The sequence below is a fragment of the Ictalurus punctatus genome, chromosome 29 (assembly GCF_001660625.3).
Source record: "Ictalurus punctatus breed USDA103 chromosome 29, Coco_2.0, whole genome shotgun sequence".
NCBI classification, from domain to species: Eukaryota; Metazoa; Chordata; class Actinopteri; order Siluriformes; family Ictaluridae; genus Ictalurus; species Ictalurus punctatus.
In genome coordinates this window covers 3,992,975-4,015,702 of record NC_030444.2, presented here as the reverse complement: position 1 = coordinate 4,015,702, position 22,728 = coordinate 3,992,975, and the positions used below count along the sequence as shown (strand labels likewise).

General features: G+C 38.3%; 1 protein-coding gene across 1 annotated transcript; it reads right to left on the bottom strand.

Annotated features, from left to right (window-relative positions):
• Positions 1 to 420: 420 nt before the first annotated feature.
• Positions 421 to 22,430, bottom strand: tapt1b (transmembrane anterior posterior transformation 1b). Its single transcript, XM_017461708.3, has 14 exons — positions 22,205 to 22,430; positions 17,027 to 17,157; positions 16,621 to 16,739; positions 10,962 to 11,124; positions 10,377 to 10,512; positions 9,771 to 9,868; positions 9,537 to 9,606; positions 8,664 to 8,744; positions 8,351 to 8,460; positions 5,519 to 5,578; positions 5,333 to 5,401; positions 5,016 to 5,092; positions 4,715 to 4,881; positions 421 to 4,244 (listed from the first exon to the last, which is right to left on the bottom strand). Exons 1-14 carry the CDS (start codon positions 22,389 to 22,391, stop codon positions 4,006 to 4,008), a joined length of 1,707 nt encoding a protein of 568 aa, XP_017317197.1. The 5' UTR covers positions 22,392 to 22,430; the 3' UTR covers positions 421 to 4,005.
• Positions 22,431 to 22,728: the final 298 nt, after the last annotated feature.

Sequence of the window (22,728 nt, the reverse complement as noted above, 5' to 3'; positions counted from 1 at the left end):
CTAAAAACTGTTGCATATTTAGCAAAACGCAGCCACTGTCAGTAATTAAACCTTATAAAAGTGATACTGTTACTCGAGATGTATTTTTTTTTTCCAGCGTGAAAATATTTTTTAGTATGGTTCCATGAGCCGATTCAATATTCTCCTAAGAAGTTTGTGTGGGCCGAGCGGATTGAGGCGGCAGGCCACGTCTTGCCCGCAGGCCTCGAGCTTATCCCATACGTATTAAATAGAAGAGGTCGGCGTTAAGTGTCTAAACTTCTTAAACTTAGAAAATGATCACATGTATGACGTGTGTATGTACGAGTCCTACTTCTCTTTACAGTGCCATACAGGCAAACTGAACCGAAACCATGGCAACACGATCCATGGCAACCAAAAAAAAAAAAAAAAAAACAACCCACAAGATCATCCAAGACATACAAAACAAAACATTTATTCACCAACACGATTCCTTCCTCCTCTACCCTTGCCTTGAAAATCCATCCACAAAATAACAACGTGACAATCTTGCTCTGTTCCGAAAGAATGAAAAAATAATTATTCACGAAATCAAATCGATGGACGACGTAGACAGTTTTAACATGGAGAAAAAGAACGGCAAAAGAAATATTCAGTAAGTTAAGACACCTTTATAATACAATTTAAAAAAAAAAAAAAAAAAAAAAAAAAAAAAAAAAAAAAACAACTGTGTGTGATTTTGTTACAGATGTAAAATTGATCCATAAACGGTATGCTGGTATGAAGGCTTCCTCTTAAAAAAAAAAAAACAAATCAAAATAAAAAAGCAAATACAAAACAAACAAACAAACAAAAACAGTACTGACCTGATGTATTTCCTTATCTCAGTCAAAGGCGTGGAAGTAGAGGCAACGTCAGTGACAGTTCAGACCTTTAAATATGCCTAATGAAGAGCTCTTAACGGTATCCCAATATTTAGGAAGTTTCAAAGAATTTTCAAATCCAAAAAAGATTATTTTCAAGTCACTTACATTTATGTTCTGGTTCAAAGCAATTACAATATAAACTCAAATATAAATCCTGAACCAAAATCAGAGCAGCTTTTTAACAAACGCATAAGGCTGGAGACAGAAGTGTAGAATCAATAGGAAAACAATTCTGACGTTTCCACACACTGTTGCAATGATTCATAATCTTCTGAATTTATTCAAATAAAAAGGAAACGGAACGATGCAGACATTTTGGCAAATATATTCTCCACGAGCTTAGTGAGATGCTAATAATTACTCAATAATCACCGGACTAGGAAGCTGCAGAAATATTATGTTTACACTGTAGAGCTAAAATGCGATTTTTGGATGCGAATGTAACAACATCCATAATCATTCTTTAGATATAAAATGTTTTATAGTGGAAGGGGAAAAATGTTTTTATAAACATCATTAAAAATTCTACTGGGAATCCCGCTATGAATTAAGCTTGAAAGATCCAATTTACGTCTTCAGATTTTTTACATTTCCAGCAGAGAAAACTAATGAACATGTGATTTGCTCAAATGTCAGCAATATAATTACACAAATTGACTGTCGGTTGTTCTTATTCTCTCACTCACTCACTATATAAAATAAATATAAAATAAATATTCAGTCCGTACAGAATTTCTGTTTTTTTTGGTGATCACTGCGGCCAAAAACGTTTGGCTTTGCTGCAGCTTTTTTCAAAATTCGCAACGTATTTTTGTACTTTTTTGTTTCACAGTGATGTTTGTTGGTAAATAAGACCTTTTAGCTGTTCTCATGTTTGACGCACGTGAATCGAAGACGGCTTTGACCGAATGCGCGTTGTGAAGACGTCACATGACTCGTCTCGGCCCAAATCCGTGGAAAACCCGCGGTAATTTGGAAAAATTGCACGCTCCTGCGAATACTGTAGAGTTTGCTCAATTTTGCGATCACAAAAATGATGAAATCCTGTAGGGACTGTCTAATAGAGGCTCCATTTGGCGTGAGACATAATTGAAGTAATGCACGTTTTTACCAAACAGTTATCAGAAAATCAACTGCCAGAAATCAACTCTTGGATAAATACAATTTCTTGGAATGAACAAATTATGTGCATTAAATTGGATCAGGTGCATGAGACGACTTATTCAAACAAAACATCCCTTATGTCAAAGTTGCATGAAATCCCCCCCAAAAAATGAAAGCACTGCAAATCAGCAACATAGAATTAAAGGTATGAGCAGCTTGAGGTGATTGGCATCATGTTGAATCTCTGAAACCGTACTGGTATGACAAACAGCAATTTCTGTTTGGCATTTAAAAAGAAATATCTATTTAGATATGTAAAATATTAAGTAGGGGGAACAAACACAGCAACTCAATGCACAAAGTATGAACTTAATACGTAAAATACAGTGACTGAAAACACGCCAAAATAAATCGCACGTCAGGTTGGATGTTTGGAGAATAAAAGAAATCTAACCAAGAATGGATATTTTAACCCAAGGGCTCAGACGGAATATATTCGTTTATTATATACATGAAATCAGCTTCTAAATGTACCTCATGTGTACTATTAACTTGCATGTGACTTTATTGTATTTTGTCTATAGTGTTTTATTCAGTTTCTGATGTGAATGTATTAAAAAAAAAAAACTATACACATTTAATGTCTATATAGCAAACTAATGTGCAATTCACAAGCATTGAAGTGTAATGCGTGATATTAACGAGGTCTTCGGCCTAAATTAAGACTGGCGGAAAAATATGAAAAATACCTGAATGATAAAATGCTTTGAAATGAACACATTTTTGCTTAAAAATAAAAAAATTAAAAAATGAAAGCGCAATACAGCTTATATTTTACATCTATTTTGTGCTTCATTTAAATGGTCCGAAGTGACGCTTCAGAAAATTAAAGTAACTAAGATACTTCAGTCTAATGCTGGTCTTATGGATCCAGATATACAAAGCTGAGCTGCTGTACTGAATTTATCAGTAACACTTTACATTAAGGTTCCCGTAATTGTCATTCAGTGTATCAGTTAACATCAATGATGAACTTTAACATTTTACATCTGTAAGTAACAAAAGTATTTAAATACTTCTATTAATTGATGTTTCAGATATTTACCTGCATTAAACCGACAATTCAGGTGTAAAACGAAGCCCACAACAACCAATAAACACCTTATTAAACCATACTGAGCAAAAATCAGAACTGTAAAAGTCCAATATTTACACCTAGAGACCAAAGTTTGAATTTAGGAACATGACACAATTGAATTTTTGCTCATTTATATGGAATTATTTTTACCCATGGACTAAATAAACGGTCACTGTAGGTGCATCTTATTAACGTTTAAACAAATGTCAATTAACACATCTGTTAACGTGCCCTTTTTACTTTGTTAACATTATGAATAGTTTGCTAACGCTCGTTTTTCATGTTAATCCGTAATTAAATGTTAGTTAAGGGAACCTTTGTATAAAACGTTACCTACTCATCTGTCATTTCTACACAAGCATAAAATCAATGTGTTCAAATCACTGTTCATATAAAAAGGATGATTTAAAAAAAAAACAAAAAAAAAAAACACGTGCAACTTCAGCACTTTATGAAAATGCAACTTAGCATGAAAAATAAAAAAAAAGCCACATATTAAGCCACCACTTCAAAATGACCTAAAGTTTAGTCATGATTGACCTCGTATTAACATCGGTCTTTCGTTGAGTCGTTGCCCAAAGTGATCAGTCACTCTTTCTTTCTGTCTGTCAGGATGGTGAAAGGTCCAGGTCTGTTCCTGGTGCTGTCTGAGTACATGAGGACCTTTGGGAAGGTCGGAATTATCCACGAGTCCGGTACAGAGGAGAAGGTTAGGATGAGTGTGTTTCAGTTTGAAACTTAAATAAATTAGGTGCGCTTCTTAATAAATATCCCGCTCGCTCTTTCTACCTTGATCCTTCAAGCAGAGAGTCAAAAGGTCAAGCCAGTAGACACCTCCTAGCTTTCGTCATTCTGTACAGTCGAGCGTGTAGAGCGTCAGTCGATCCGGTTCCCGCAGATCGTGAAACGATCGATCTCCAGCAGGTCTTTCTTAGGAGCTCTGTGGACGAGTTCTGTTCCGTCCTGCGTGGTGGTGATGTCCTTCTCCTCCGATTCGTCGGGCGTCGTGAGGAACTGATCCGATTCGCTGGTTGGGAGATCAGGCACGGGGTTCTCCATCTGGTGGACTGGTTGATTTATAACTGACGGAGATATGCCCTCTTCCGCTGGCTTGCCTAAGGGTGGAAAACATACTAGGAATTACATCGCTTATAGGGTTTATGGACCTTAGAGTTCAGACATTAATACAGAATTTCACTGCACTCTTTGTCTCAATAAAAACCCCAAAATGATTTGGCATTAGCTGTAATTTACTACCAAAAAGGCATAGCAAATAAAATTTAAAATGTAACATTCTCATTCAAAATGTAACATTTAAAGTGTATTAATTTAACATTTAAAGTTTTGTTTTAAAAGAACCTATTAAGACTATAATAATCTGTTTTTAATGCCTAATATACTAATAGGATCAACGAATATGCATAATTATGCAAAATTAATTACACTCACATGTTTATAAAACTGAACTTGTACCATGCGCATGGAAATAACGACTTACGTAAGACCTCAATCATTTATTTACATTATATTATATCTTGTACATAAATTGGAGAGTATGCATGTAGTGTGTGTGTGTGAGAATTACTTGTTGGCTCTCGTGTGCGTTTTGCATGATGAGCTCTACTTGATGCTCGGCTGGGAGTGGCGGAGGGAGGAGACTGGAACAGCTTCTCCTCCATGTTCGCTTCTTTCACGTACACACACGACTTTCCCAACAACACGATGCTATTCAGCACCTTTAGTGTGATCATACTGCACACACACACACACACACACACACACACACACACACACACACACACACACACAAACAATATTAATGCACAACCTGCTGTTGAATACAATATAACACACACACACAATCAGACAGACACACAAAAACTTACCCAAGATAGAAAAGGATCACACACACGAGGGAGAGGGCGCCTTGAATTTTCACTGAGCTCGTCACCACCCGGATGAGCTGATGAAGAAAACCGTTGCGTGTTTATAGCAACGCCATATCGTGTTATAAATGTTATTACCACAAAAAGTCAAATTCCGTATACATGTTCAATATGATCAATGCTTGTGAAACTTCTACTGAATAAAATGAGAGAAATAAATATTAGGATAATACATTTTATTACATTATAAATGCAGGCAAAAAATATGGTGAATATCTGAAACTGAATGCATTAGACAACACTGAGAATAACGTTACCAGTAGAGCTAGAGGAAGAGGGATGAAGCCCATTCTCCTTGATACACTGTCGCTATAGTCAGTATATGCCTAGAAAACACAAACACAAAGTCAGTTTAACACAATCATGGAAAAGAGTCCCCAAAAAAATAAAATAAATAATAATAAAAAATTCGATCAACCTGCATGATGTCATTACTGACTTACATTTTTCTGTCTACTGCTGACCAGATCAAAGGCCAAGCTTGCTCTGTATTCACCATACACCTGCAAACACACGTAAAACACACCTGGATAAATGGTCAATATGACTGAAATGAGGACGTTTTCACTTTTGTTCATTGAAATACGGACAAACTGTCAATACCGAGCACACACATTTAAACACACACACAGACACGGGATTACTTGTTTGATCTGAGGTAGCATCGTTTTGTAAAACATACATCTATATGGAATTAAATTTGTGCCAAAAGTATTGAATGTAACTTTTCAAGAAAAGAACAAAAATATACAAGAAAGAAAATAAAACCCACTCTGAAACTGAAAACAGTGAACTCAGTGGTAAAATTTTTTTAATCAAATAAAAAACATTCTTTGTTAACAGTTGTCTCCGCTTTGTTTTCGCTAATCATGGTTTATGAATGCGCTGCCAGGGTTTTCGTTTACGCTCGACATTCTGGCACAAACCTCTCGTGTGGGCGGGGCTTAACAGAGATTTACTCTCATTGGGTAGTGAAATTAAATCATATGAATTAAATTACTGAAAAAATTAACTTTTATACAATATTCAAATTTTTTGAGATGTGCCTATATATATATATATATATATATATATATATATATATATATATATATATATATATATATATATATATATATATATATACATACATATACATATATACATACATACACACACATACACAGCATCTCACAAAAGTGAGTACACCCCTCACATTTTTGTAAATATTTGATTATATCTTTTCATGTGACAACACTGAAGAAATGACACTGTGCTACAATGTAAAGTAGTGAGTGTACAGCTTGTGTAACAGTGTACATTTGCTGTCCCCTCAAAATAACTCAACACACAGCCATTAATGTCTAAACCGCTGGCAACAAAAGTGGATGTTAGAGACCTTGTGCTCCTCCACCTTTGAGGATGCCCCACAGATGCTCAATAGGGTTTAGGTCTGGAGACATGCTTGGCCAGTCCATCACCTTCACCCTCAGCTTCTTTAGCAAGGCAGTGGTCGTCTTGGAGGTGTGTTTGGGGTCGTTATCATACTGGAAAACATGCTGGGATCATGCTCTGCTTCAGTATGTCACAGTACATGTTGGCATTCATGCTTCCCTCAATGAACCCAGTGCCCAGTCCCCAGTGCCGGCAGCACTCATGCAGCCCCAGACCATGACACTCCCACCACCATGCTTGACTGTAGGCAAGACACGCTTGTTTTTGTACTCCTCACCTGGTCGCTGCCACACAACTAAGTAGACAACTTAGGGGTGTACTCACTTTTGTTGCCAGCGGTTTAGACATTAATGGCTGTGTGTTGAGTTATTTTGAGGGGACAGCAAATTTACACTCTTACACAAGCTGTACACTCACTATTTTACATTGTAGCAAAGTGTCATTTATTCAGTGTTGTCACATGAAAAGATATAATCATATATTTACAAAAATGTGAGGGGTGTACTCACTTTTGTGAGATACTATATCTATATATCTATCTATCTATATCTATATATATATATATATATATATATATATATATATATATATATATATATGGTGTGACACTAATCTTTGGACTAAACTAAACTAAGCCACTCTAAGACCAAGCAGATCTCTGGCTCTAATCCCTGCCAGTAACCACAGCTCACTCCCTCTTTCTGTCCTTGCTATAAAGGACAAATAAATCAATAAATGTTTTGTTTTTTTTAAATACAGCATGCTGTGACGGTAATAACGCTGCACCAAATACAGAATAACACGCAGCCTTCATGCTCACTGTTCACGATTAAGTAACAAAAGAAGTATTAAGGGATGCAATGTAAAGTAGAAGGGAGAGATTTGTGTCAAAGATGATTTGGGGTTAATGGAACTAGCGGCTCATCTGAAGAGTCCGAGAGCTGTGTCGCTTTCCAAACCTACCCCCTCCTGGGAGACACGTCTTACTTTTCTTTCCCGAGATTCCTCTTCAGTGCGGAGTTGCTTCTCTTTTCACATTTACTAAGAAAGAAGTTCTGTCGACGTTGGCGCAGGCCAGTTTAATCAGGTCGAGTGAGAAATGTTCCCTATCCTTTTAGGGGTTTCTTTCTGTTATTATTAAATGTACACTTTGCTTACAGATACTTTAATTGGCGATGAAATTTCCGAGACAGATAGGTAAAGTGGGTGGGATTGAACCAAGTCGTACAGTTTCTGCTCTTAGTACTCCTATTGCCATTATGTCACAGACTTTGTACTAGTTAATAAATTTTCCCTTTAATATTCACTCATTCCCTAAATCCGTACCATGTTCAGAACTAGTGTGTAACAGCACCATCCACTGCATAGGTGAAGAGAACACTGAATTTCTTACATTCTTCTTCTAGTACACACCAAACCATTGAACTTTTACCATTTGAACACAAAAATCCATAAAATTAATTATAAAAGGCATGGCCACATAGCTTACATATTCAAACTTGATCGCACATGTGTGTAACTGCAGCTATACAATAGACACACACACACACACACACAGATTCTATCCTTTGTCTAGTCTTTGTTATAGCTTGTTAGTTGCCCCAGTTTGTCCTTAGTGTTTAATGTCTCTCTGTTTACAGTTTTGTGTATGCTAATGTGCTGTAAAGCTTTACACTGTAACATCACATCACAAAATTTTATTAAAAAATGCAGACGGTACTGCACCAGACTGATGTCTGATGAAAACTGACCACCATACTGCCTCACGTCAATAAGCAAGATCCTTTTCTAGACTTCAGAAATCATATCCGACTGTTCGGCTCACCACAGGTTACACTCACGTCTGCTGGGATGTCGTTAAACTTGGTGATGAAGGCGTGTTTCACCACGTCCACGGCCATCTCCGAAGTAATGACCATAAACACGTCAGGAAGCAGCACCCACAGATGATCTTTTTATTAAAAAAAAAAAAAAAAAAAAAAAAACGGTGACCAAAAACAATCAGACCCTTCACAGACCGCAATTAATAACAGTAATCGGTTATTAACATATTACATCATCTACAATTGTACATGTACAGTTAAAACATAAATCACCACATGGATGAATCAGTAAAGAAAAACTATGGGTATTAATTAGTTATAGCATGAGTACCTGGGTTCCAGGAGAACTGTTCCATGTTTCGAAGACATACGATTAATAACAGCACGTAGTTTGTGAATCTTTCTTTGATATCTGAAATAACACAAGCACAAAGAAAGGCAAGTTTTATACAGTCAAAGACTCTTTAGACACTAATTTGTAAAAAATAAATGAAAATACCGAAACATTTTGTGCCATCACAGCTTCATTAAATGGAAAAAAAACAATTCATGGGGTAAGGTAGGCCACGCTTCTACTTTTTAACACTAATTCAGACACAGTTATAGCTACAGAGCTAACCCAAGTAACTACCAGAAACCACATGTTAATAGCTATGGCATCAGTGTTGGCTCCTCATCGGGCTATAGGCCAACCTTAACATTTACTCCAAAAGGGTGAAGCAATAAAGTAAACATTAGCATACTGTTTCAGTTCCCTGCGTATTTTTGTTAAGCTCAACACGTCTGCATGATCGGAGGTCAGACGCATATGTAGTTTGACAGCCGAGGACAGGTATGTCCCGGGTATATGCAAATTGTACCCTTCTCTCAGAGATCTCCCCACCACAGGCACATTTTACATGTAGTCCTATGGGAAGCAGATGTACGGCAGGAGGAAGGCAGCGGTTACTTCTTTAAATAGTGCTGCTGTCAGCATTTTACAGTCAAAGTAGAACTTCCAAAGATGAAAAAATCAAACTTTTCAGAAAAGCAGCACAAAGTCGCAACCTGGGACGGGGGGGATTGAATTGAAATATCTCAATCGCCAACATTTTCCATATCAGCACATAAGGTGTGTTCTAACCAGTCGTTTTATTTGTCAGATAAACCTTTATCACTGTTAGTCCTTTATGACTAGATACACTGATGGTGTGGCGTTACTTACCACTGTTGGACATCTGAAAGAGGTTATTCTTCTCAAACTTCTTAAACACGCTCCCTTTGATCTCAACAAACTGCAGTGACAAAAAAAAAAAAAAAAACGAGACGGACAAAAACGTCCGACACAGCAGTGAAGAAAGGATAACAAGGTTTTGTTGCCAGAAAATATTTTTTCTTGCCAAACCAACAGTAAAAAAACGAAAACAGAAAATCGCAGAGGCGGAACGTGTGTACTCACATTGTTGGACATCATAATGGTGAGCAGAGATTTGTTGTGGGAGTTGAATGCCACGTTTAAGGTGGTGGCTTGAACCATGATCAGAATGGCATGAAGAACTGAAGTTCAAGTTAAAGGGTACAAAAAGACGTATACAGAATGCATTTTCTTCCCACTTCCCATTTATTTAGGCTAAGGTATAATGCATCGCGTTCTACACGCGACTGCAGACTGAAACTGCCTCTTTACGAGCATTTATGGTGACAACTTTACACACATGAAAGAAAAATTGTACAGATGTCCCACCAGCTAAGTGTGTGTCTAAGATAGAATACTAAACACCCTGAAAACTCAATGCTGAACAGTTCAGTACAACAGTTGAACGGGGTCTAAGCTTGGTCGCGCCTAATGACAACTTATGCCAGGTCAACTGACTCAGGCGTGTTTAATAGCACAAGCCTTGTGTGCATATAACTGCATACCTGCTCGTTACAACTTTTAATGAGCATCGTCATGGTTAGGCTTTGAATTATTTGCTACTGAAAGTAAGTTACTGCATATAAATTATAAGATGGAGAGACTGCAAATATGGCGCAAGCCCAGTGGGTGCAGTGTATTAAAGGATACAGACATAAAGGACAGCCATTAGAAAGTGAGGTATTACACCTATGTGAGCTCTCTTTCTCTCTTTGGGCTCCGTGGCTGTCCAGTAGAGAGCGTCCAAAATGTCCTGCCCAAAGGACGAAAACAATCGGTCTGCCACCTGAAACAGAGACCGACAGAACAGAAAGAAATAAAAAAAGTCATTAGTATACAATTTTTAAAAAAAATAGGGGTTAGAACATGGCCACACATTTATATTTTGATTAAATGATTGACTGTTAAAGCAATCTGATTCAAGAACAGCATTGTGTCTTCATTTGCGCTCGAGCGACTGTTACATAAAACAGAGTACCAATAGTCCCCTTATTAGCTGTGACCAGTTAGATGTGGAACACGAGATCTCTCACACATGCGCAAATACACAGGAAACATGGTCGACAGAGCTTACAAAAAGACAAACTGGAGAAACTACGTTGGAATCGATGAGGTGTGTTATAGTAGGTGAATCGCAGATCTTCACAAAAATGAGTTCCCAGCAGTGCACTGTAGAACCGCTGTTGAAGATGACGATACAGTGATACGGGCTGATCTGAGACCAGCGCTTCTTACCTCCAGCATGTTGTAGATGATGTACAGTTTGATGACTGACTGCCCCCGGATCAGATGGTACATCATGGAATAATCCACGTAGTGCATCATGGAGTAACACAGCACCATGATGAAGCCTTTCAGCACATCACACACCTGAGCGGGCTGAAGGAGACGAGAGCCTCTACACACACACACACACACCAATTTGCATTAGGGGCTATTAAACCTTTGTACGTTACATTAACATGTTTCGTTCATGATCTTCACACCTATTTGAAGCAATAAAACATGCATTAAAGAATTTTTGCTGTCTTCCACACAACCTGTTAGTTATACAAGGTGGTTATGGCAGAACAACAGACTAAATGGGACATGCATCATGCACCACATTGCTGCCTAGGCTTAGGCTATAATACAATATGGTAAATAGATACCGATAAATCCCATCGCCACATGTTACGTGTATGTTTATAATACCTAATAAAACTGGTTTTAGTCTGTACAATTTCAGAAGCCTTTAAAATTGTTACACTGCACAAGATGATCATAAAATCTTGGCTGAATTCAATAAAACACGGATAATGTTTTTCTCCCTGACAGATTACACGGTGAAGATCTTCCGATCATAGACCTTAGAATAAAATAAAAAACCGCTACTATATTTTGCTTAGATCACGTGAACAAAAACATTCTTCAAAGTGAGCTTGAGATAATACAGAGATCATTTACTCATATTTAATTAATTATTTAATGTGCTATGGGTTTTTACCACCCTCCTATTGCTGGTTTTTAAATGAGAGATTTAAAGGTGGTCACACTTTAATAACAAAAGATCTGAGACAGAACTATTACAAAATCATTACATAAATCGTAACCCGTTTGCATCAGTGCCTCTTCTAAAAACATGACAGAACGCTGCCACCTGCTGGCTGAACACGAAAACTCAAAATGATTGTATTTGGAAGAATATGGGGCAGAGTTTGTGAATTTTTAAATCCTGAAGCCCTGAGTGAAAACAAAAACACACGAGCGCCAAACCAGCCAGCTAAAGCAGCTGCAGTGTGTGTGCCTGCATGCGTGTGTGAGTGTGCTTGGAGTTTATTAGTGCGTGTGTGTGTGTGTGTGCGCTGAGTGAGCACAGAAAGCTGCTGCATTCATATCAGCATTACTGCATACCTTATTTTTCTGCAGTAGGGGCATATACTTGCCCTGCAGGCAGAGAGATTAACAATGAGCACTTTCTATGACCTTACTTGTTTACATGGCTTGTCTGTGAGTGTGTACAGCTGCTACAGACTGTGTCTCTGTCTTACAACAAAGCCTAAAGCAATATTTTGGAAAGATCGGGTGGTGAGAAGGTGCGTGAGGATGCCATCTACCGTAGAAACAGCGGAGTACACATTCCCCTCCGAAAGTATTGGAACAGCAAGGTCAGTTCTATTATTTTTGCTATACACTGAAGACATTTGGGTTTGAGATCAAGAGGAGGCTGTCAGATGATTGCTTGAAATTTCAGCTTTCATTTCCTGATATTAACATCTAAATGTGTTACACAACTTAGAACATCTCATCTTTAGTGACAGAATTATAGGATTACATTAACAGCATCAAGCTGGTGGCCCACTGGCATCACCAAACTGTTGCATTCTTCTTTTGTGATGCTTTCCCAGGCTTGTACCGTAGCTGCTTTCAGTTATTCTTTGTTTTAGGGGTTTCTGCCTTCAGTCTCCTCTTCAGGAGGTGAAATGCTTCGCAACTGGGTTAAGGTCTGGTGAATGACTTGGCCAGTGTAAAACCTTTCACTTTTCCCGCCTGATGAAGTCCTTTGTTGTGTTGGCAGTGTGTTTTGAGTCATTGCCTTGCTCCATGCTGTTCCATGAAGTTCCTCCCAATTAAATTAGACGCATTTCTGTTTTTTCTTCACAGTTCTCTGTATGTTTCTTTGCTTTTCTCCCATAGACGGTGCTCTGATCTTCATGTTGGTTTATCCTTTTTAACAACAAACGCAGTCTTCAAAGGCAAAACGCAGGATTCAAACCAAGAGTAGACATTCTGCGCTATTAATTATTTAAAAAAAAAAATCTAACAGGGCACACCTGGGCAACAAGAAACACCTGCCAGTCACATACTCCAATATTTTTAATCACTTGAAAATGGGTGGGTTTAAACAAAAGTGCCATGTTCGAAATTCTTTAACACATCTAGCTGTAAATATGAGGAAATGAACATTACATCTCAAGCACAGATGATTTCAGTATAAAGTAAAACCAAAAGAACTGGCCTTGCCATTCCAATACTTTGACAGGACTATACATTATTAATTGTTTTAATATATTATAACCTGTTTTAACACCATTTATAATATGAATTCACCTAACACTATTAACTGTTGGCAATTTAGTGTTTAGGAACTCTTAAAGTGGTTCATGATGTCCTGTTCCATTGAGGTGACACACAGGCCAAATTCCCTTATTCATGGACACTTGGCATGATGGACTTCATGAAGTACCAGGAGATTTCAAATGAAAATATATAGAAGCTATATCTAGGTCATGTGGGGTAAGCTGAAGAGCCACAAGAGAGGACCTAGAGAGATTCTGGTCCACAAAGTACTAGATGCAGAGCTGCCAATAAATGTGATGCACTGTTTTGTTAAAAAATATATATACTTTTTGAGTCTCATTTTAAAATTTCTTGAAATAAAGGCTAGATTTTACTAATATCATTGGTGTGAGATTAAAATAATTCACCACATACCGGAGGAAAATAGAGCCTACCACTGTGTAAACCTGCGTGCACAAAAGTCACACATGGAATTGTCCACAGTTCAGATGGAATTGATTCATGTCAGAGGTACTCAACCTTTTGTAACTAAAGCCCCCCCAAGCCTCCCCTATCATCTGGCACGCCCCCCACCCCCACCATATTGGAGGAGACCAGGTACAATGATTATCTATTCTATATAAAATCTATCGATATATACACCGAATCTATAATCTGTTTTGATAGACAGACATAGATTTTTTTTGTTTTTGTACTTTTTTTAAAAATTACTTTTCATAACTTTTATGTTTTTAAAAAAAAATAACTTTTATAATTACCTGTACATAACGGACAGGTATGGAACATGAATGATCAAAAATGTTTCTGAACACTATAACTACTTTGAATAAGAGAACTAGACTGTAATAACTTGAATTATTTTACATGTGAAACATGCTGCATTCCATTCGTCTTGCGTTCTAAAAACATTCGTATAAGAATGATTTAAATGTGGACGAAGGGCGTGTCTCGTTATCCAGGACATTGTTAAATCTCCGGCTCTCAGCCGCTCACTGAACACAGCAGACTCAGAGAGAGGAGTGAGTGCAGTGGGAAAGCAAGACCTCGCACTTGCAGGACAGTACCGGCTATATTTGGAAAGTTCCTAAGGTTTGTTCAAAAGGTCGCTAGATCTGTCGCTAGGCGCTAAAGGTCACTAAAGGGGTCTGAAAAGTCGCGAAGTTGGAAACACTGGTCTGCACTGACAGCAAGATAAAAGGCAGGCTAAGCTCCGCCTCTCCCCAGCAAAAAGAAAACACACAGGGAGAGGGAACGCGGGGTTTTTCATTTATGCACATTCTATTTGAAAAGTAATAAAATACAGAGTACCCAAATGATGCCCTGTCTGTGTTTTTCTCTTGAAAACAATTTGCGCCCCCCTTCCGACCTCTCCCGCCTGGTTGAGAACCACTGATCTATGTGATTGCAAGCATGGAACAGGTCCAATTGCAGTGATTTATGTCTTGTTTGACAATTTCTTAAACGTTTCAGTACAGTTTTTTCTTTAAAAGAAAAAGCCGTGTACAAACATGAATTATGAGAATTAATATCCTTAAGAAGTGAACAAAAGTGAACAAGTCGATTTCATTCGAATGGAAAAGGCCATTCGAACCAGTAGCATGCTCAGTTCGAACTAGACTGACATTCTCTAGACTGACTTCTTGTCTAATGGAGTTAACATCACAATAGTTTTTCAATAAGCTCTCCTTTACACACACATCCAACTAGCACCAGTACGCCTGCCTAGAGGAAAACTCTTCCTAGTCTTGAATGTATGGGCTTTAAGAATTACAAAAGTGCTTCATCCACTGGTGGCATACTTCAACAAAATATTTCAAATAACTTAGTTTGACACAAAAGGTTTTATTTAATCAGTTATGTCAAGTCAGATTACTATTGGAATGCATTAAATATTAAATATTATTAATGTATTATATAAAATACAAGCAACTAGTTATTTGGAGCAATCACTAAACAGACTGTAGGACTCTACATGGCATTACTCTCTTACGGAAAAGTACCTTCTGCGCATGCAATCATCCTCTGTTGAACTGTTGTGGTGTCGCTATGATTCAAACGCGCCATAAGAATATGTGAAAATATCACAGAGTCACTTCCAGATTAATAATCTAAAGCCTAAAACACCACAGAAATGTAATTCTTGGAGAATGTTCTTCACAGAATGTAAATTGAGCATTATAGAAGTATTTCCCAAGCGGGGTGCCGTCTGACGAGAGCAGGGGTGCCGTGTAAACATCCTTCAAACATCTCGAAAATGTGTATAAAACACTTAATATACATGATTAAATATATGATGTCTGAAATAACACAGACACAGAAATAATAAGACAGACACACACACAATAATAATAATAATAATAATAACAACAACAACGATATTAAAATTTATATTAAAAAAAATAATTCCTTCCCCCTTGACCCCCCCCCCCCCGCTGACCTCTCAGCAGCACGTCAACATCAGTATGTGTAACGTATGCATGTGGTTTATCCTAATTGTTAGTGTGTGAGGAAGTGATGGATAGATTTCATCAACTTCATCCTCAAGTAGCTAACGCTGTCTAACATTAGTGCTTGCATAGGGTGCAATTTTTTTTTTTTTTTTACATTTTCAAAGGGTGCTGTGATTGAAAAAAGATTGGGAAACGCTGCATTATAGTACAAATATTATATATAAATATATAAATAAAATGAAGGCTCTTTAAGCACTCACATTTGTAAGACCCTATAACTATAAATTTTTCGTTCGTGGCCAGTCTGATTTTGTTAAACTGACTATCTATCCAGTGATCATCCATCCATCCATCCATCCATCCATCTTCTGTACCGCTGATCCATACGGGGTCGCGGGGAACCTGGAACCTATCCCAGGGAGCACGGGGCACAAGGCGGGGGACACCCTGGACGGGGTGCCAATCCATCACAGGGCACAATCACACACACATTCACACAACAGCGATAATCATCACTGCAAACGGAAATGCTTACATAATCATCTTCTCAGCTTCATTTTTGCTGTCAAATAAGCTCGTCCAGAAAAACTGTTAATGGTAGCGGAATTAAACTTTTGCCATTCCTGTATGATCTGAACACTAAACGTGGTATATTTACATGTATTAAAATCATCTTTCTTGTCTCTTATGATGACACTCAAGATCAAACATCTGCAAACATACAGAATGGAGCTGAAAAATATCCCAAACACATCAAAATTAAAAACAGTGATCTATAACATTTGTTTGCCCAGTGTTTGAGTAAATAATGTAAAAAATTTAGTGGAAATTTAAGAGGCATTTGATCACCTTCAGGTGAGTGTGTGTGTGTGTGTGTGTGTTACCTGAGTCCGCAGCATGGCAGTGTTAGCAGCCTGATGAGGGCCAGCAGGACTCTGAGGGGTAACAGTGTGAACACGTAGAGAAATGCATCCAGACACAGGAAGAAGCCAAAGATCATCAGCTACAGGAATAAACAGAGACAGACATGAAAATGGAGTGTGATGATGTTTGACATATCCGAACGTACACATTTCTTCCCAAATCCGACCCGAGCCCTCCTGACACAGCGCCGACTGTGAACTACCGTTACAGGATCGTTAGGGCGACACACAGACACTTTTTTTTTTTAAACAATATCCTACACATCTTCATTGTGCGTTCATTTGAAAGGTACTTCCCTGTGGTGAGCCATGTCGTGTGATCGCATATGGTGTGCAGGGTTTTATTAGTGCAGTATTACTGCCTTACCTTCTCCAGTTCTTTGGGGATGCGCAGGCAGGTATAGACTCTCTCTCTCCTTTCCGTGTATTTGGCCTCGTTGTGTTCCAGAAAATATCCTCTCGTCAACTCAGCTCTGACAAACCGCAGCAGAGACAGGTCTGCGCTCAGACACACACACACACACACACACACACACACACACACACACACACACACACACACACTTCTGCTCATTATTTTGGACTATTATTAGGACTCCACTATATGTCTACTGAGGGATATTTGCACAGAGGATAAAAAGAATACTAAGCAGAAATTGTGACTAGGGATGTCCCAAACCAGACAATGGCTTCAAATGCTGATTCCTTATTACACAGGATATTTCAGCGTTTTCTGACTCATTTTTACACAGAAAGCAATAACGGATCAGGGCAAAAGCAATATATGCATAAATTAGGGATGTAACTGAACATGAATACATTATTGATATACTTGAACAGATAAAAGCTTCTAAACAGATACAAATGGGAGGGGCACCATTTACAAGAACTCAATTTTATATGTGTAGCACTTTTTACAACGGACATTGTCTCAAAGCATCTTTACAGAAACATATAAAGACAGGATACAGATTTTTAAATGTGTGAATTAATCCCAATTGAGCCGGTGGCGATGAAAGACTCCCTAAGATGATATGAGGAAGAAACCTTGAGAGGAACCAGACTCAGAAGGGAACTCGTCCTCATCTGGGTCACACCGGATAGTGTGAAAGTAAAAAAAAGTTCAGTATGGTTTAACATGAAGTCTGTCTGTTGAACTATTGGATTGAATTGAATATTTACAAGAAAGACTCACAGCATCTGGTTGAGACTAGAGATCATCAATGTTGGAACTAGATCTGGTAACTACACATTTTATTAAAGAAATCCTTTTTTTAAAAAAAATTGTGACAGCTCTATTAACAGTACTAGCATTGGCAATGTAACTAAATATTTCAAACTAGTAGTTATCATACCACTGATGAGGAAACTGGATTCTATTCATGTAACTGTAGGCCAATATTAAACAACGCTTTATCTCCAAGATGTTAGAAAGTGTTCAAGCTCAGCTTAGCTGCAGCTAAGTTCACTTACATAGGAACTTACATAGGAACCACATACATGAAATCTTTCAGTCAGGATTTAGGCCTCATCACAGTACTGAGACAGATATACAGAGATACTTGCCATCAGTGCAGCTATTGATACTATACATCATAATATTCTTCTAAATAGATGAGAAAATACGGTTCATGGAACACCTCTTCCCTGACGCCGGTCTTATCTGACAAACCGTTATCGGTTAGTACATGCTACTGGTGACTTCTCGATATATACACACACAAATGATGTTTGATGTTCCACAAGGCTTTATTCAAGGACCACTGATTATTTTTTTCCCCTATACATGCTAATTCTGGGTACAGATATTCATAAACACTGCATTACCTTTAACTACTATGCTGATGACATGCTGACTAATGTACTGCTGCATTATTCAGACAAGGCAGAAGTAAGCTTACTGATTATGTAGTAAATTCTGATGGCCTTTCAAATGGATCATGCATAGCAGTCAAAGACCTTGATGTTAACGTCTCTTTCGAAGCTCATGTATACAACAGTACTAGGATAGCTACTTTTTTTTTTTTTTTTTCATTCTCAGAAACATTGCTAAAATAAAAATGTCTCTCATTCCAGGAAGCAGAATAAGTAACTTCACAGGGATGTAAGATACACTCCAGTCACAGATTAATTCAATTCGCAATACCGGCGTCACGATTCACTTCGATTCTCAGGATATTTGGAAGAACGTTTGCATGAAGAAAAATGATGACTGAAAAGACCCCTTTTTGATTTCTAAATCATAAAGAAAGCAAAACATTGCATTTTTGTCTGTAAAAAACTAAATATAATCAAAAATTGGTAGGAACAGAGGTTTAAAATTGTAAACAAAATGTACTACACCATTTCTTAAAAATACAGAAATAAATTGATCAATTCTCCCCAAAATTCTACTGAATAAACAAAGTCTCTGAACTGGGGAAAATGATCAATTAAAATATAATGAGCTCTGTAGAAGCGCCTGAGGCATCAACTTAACTGGAAATAGAGCTCCAAAGTCGGCTAAAATTCCACGGCCTCTTTCTTGGGCACCGTAGCTCGCAGCAGGCTGGTGTCATTTGAAAGCTAACGAAGAGCTCTTTTTAATGTTTGTAATGTGTTTGTGTAACCATATAATCTACAACAGGGGTATTCAAAGACAATTTGAGAAGGTCCAAATTTCCAAAGTGGGAAAGGTCCGGAGAGATATGGTCATTTATTCATGCTCTAGTACAGCACAGTAACAAACATACTTGTCCATACTATGATTTGGGATCAGATGTTTTCAGGGCTATGATTAAATATATTAAATGAAACCATTCGGACACATTTTAATGAACGACAAGGAACGTCTTTATTCTGAATGTGAAAATGTGCATTGTACAGGCTATACTTGTAGTCTGTAGGCTATTACATTTGTCTTGCTGATTTATTTTCTCTCGTTCTCTGCTCTGTGTTTTGAGGATACGTTTGCTCGAAGTGACTGTGTTTCGTGCCGTAGTGGTGCGCCACGGCGGCACTTTTGACAAGCGCTACGGACTGGGAGCATATACGGCACGTTGGTTTTGAACTTGAGGGGAGGACGAACACGTACTTTTCTCTCCACTCGTCTTTGAAAGTGCGAGTTTTGCCATCAACTTTTCTTTTCTTTGAACAAGTCGTACTCACCTTCGCAAAGTCGATGTCTGATATCGATGGACATTCTGCCTCTATCTGTTTGTCTGCTCCTTGCTCACAAGTGCAACATCGTGTTTCAAGTGCAAAAATATTTGCATATATTTATTACATCATCTCGCAATATATCCTTACACTTACAGCAGTGCTCAACCTTTTGACAGCTAACAAGAGAGCAGGCTGCCTCCGAAAGCGCGTACTTACCTGCTATATAAGTAGGTGAAATATACATGTTTACATGCATCAGACGCAGCCCGTGGCTTCAAGCAGTCGTCTATTTGCAAGTATAACATGACAAATAATTAACTGCACTTGAAGCTTTGGTAAAATTAAAAATGAAACACCAGAAACTGTATACGGTACCATAACGAAGACGAACTGTATGTCGATACGTGAAATTCTGGAGGGACGTCGGACGGCGTGGCGCAGTGACGTAATGACGCGTGCCGTAAATCGATCTATGTTCTATAACATGCACAACAGGAATATGAAAGGAGTATTCTAAAAGCGACTCATGTAAACACCTTAATCGGAATATTGTCTTACTCAGAATAAGATCAATAATTAGATTACTGCTGTCCAGGTCAACAGTGTTATTGTTTGTTACTCAAAGTAAAAGTAATTCAACATAACTGTGTGGGCCCTATTGTTAATGTAAATGTGTATTTCAGCAATATAGATAAGTACGAGGGTTTCGGTTACCAGCATTTATATTCAAATACGGATTCCGTATCTGCAAAAACTACCATTTTAAATGAAATATTGATAACTAATTGATACTGAATCGAATCGAGACCATATAAATAAGAATCGAATTGCCAAATTGGTCGCAACACCCACCTCGACTGCTACTAGTTCGTAGTTTTCTTACCTCTACGGTGGACTCCTCTAACGCCTCGCTGTCTGGATTTTGAAGACGGACCGCTCGATGACAAATCACCCCTATTTTCTCCACATTACACTGACCCCCGGTTTGTTTGTTTGTTTGCATTTTAACGCCATGCCAGCTCCTATGGTTATTTTCATGCCGAGAAATGTCTAACGGACTCTATATAAGATTTTTAAAATCTATTTTTCCAGAGTGTTGGCTGAATAAAAACAGGTTTCCCACGGGGTTAAGACTGGTACAATCTAATAAAACATGGTTCGAGGATAATGGATTCTGGCAGAAGGTACATGTCGGCGAGTCTTCTCCTAATATTAAAGACTTGCGTGTTATCCTGGAGTGACCTGTCCGACGGCGGGGTGAGACGATCTGGTTCCAGAGATTTGAAAACAGAGAAACGTTTCGCTTGCCAACAATAGGGCTGATTTCATGGAGTTTGTTCATGTTGCATTGGTCCCACTCAGTTTGCCATTTATTGTTAATGTAGGAGTTTATTACGGGTTTTAGGTCAGTGGGAGGTATTGGACACTTCTTGAAATCTGCGGATAATGCTTCTTCATTTCCTGGGATAACACGGTGTCTAGCAGAAGTAGATTTTAAAAGTTTGGGCCTCCAAATCCCACAATCTGCAAAGAACCTTTACAAGCATTGGGTGATCCTCACTGGCTCCCGGTAAACATTCGCCTTGATTATGAAATACTCATAGAAATGACCTAGAAAGCATTGTTACCTTAAGAGATTTTGGTCTATTACAATCATAGATTTCGAGTGCAGGTTCTTTAGTATCTAGAATACCTTTGGTATGACCTTGGCTATGTACCAAGTTATCTAAGTTCAACAAGCAGAAAAAAAAGCTCCATATTGACATTGAAAAACAAAGTCCTAGTTGTGCTCCCAGACCCATGCTTGGCTTGCCTGGAGACCTTACTGACTAGGGTGAGAAAGAGGTAATGCAGCTTATGGTGGCTTCACACAAGTCCATGATGCTAATACATCTTTACATGTGATGTTTGTTGATGTTTATTATGTGAACACGTGCACTGTGACAGCAAGGAAAACATTTTCACCACACCACAGAGGAATGTACAGCAGCCGTAACGCAGTCAAAACTGTACAAAGCTAGTTTTAAAGTAAGCCAGAGCTGTGTTACTTTCCTAGCCATTTAAACCTCCGTAAGATATGCAGATATGTGCATCTTACATAAAGTACCAGTCTGCTGTTCGGTTCATGTGCATCTTCATGGTAACTTCCTAGCTAGCTTTGCTAGCTTGGTACCTGGCTGCAGGTTTGCACTGTAGCTACTGCCATTAAACACAAATAAATACAGCAGAAATAACACCATAGCTTGGAGCTTTTTAGATATATGAATTGTTCTGATGCTATTAAACGGACGCTGAGATATAAGAGCGCGAGAGCAACATTTAACCTCGCGTGCTATTTGCAGAAGCTGTGATAAACACACAGCTGTTAGCCAGCTAAGCTAGCGTTTGACAGGTCGGCTCTTACCCGAGACGCTGCGCTTGTCCTGTTTTTTCGCCTTTTTCTCGTAAAACCCCAAAGTCTCCGTCAGTTCCGAAGCACCGCTGTTTATTTCTGCCTTGGCCGTAGCGCGGAAAGCCAGTTTCTCCCTCTCCTTATCTTCATTTTCCGTCTCATTTTCGTCTCCGAGCCCCGCCGCTACCGAGTCCGCCATCTTGGCTCACTCGTACCAAGAGCGGACGTAACGTCTGACGTCATCACGCACGCGCGCTCATCGCTTGTTGTCATGTACATCGAAATGTTAACGTTGTTTCTGTATGGTGTTTTTTTTTTTTAAAGCTGCTTGTGTGAAATGTACACACACAAAAAAGCTGAATTTTCCCTAGGTGGTCAAATGTGTACGCCCCGTAATAAAAAATAAATAAATAAATACATGGTGAAGTGTATTATATTTTTAAAATACTTTAAAGAATTGTTAGCGTTGCATTGTTTCAGGGGCTTTTTCTTTGTAGGGGAGAGCGGGGTCAGTTGTAGCAATGTAATCAGTCGGC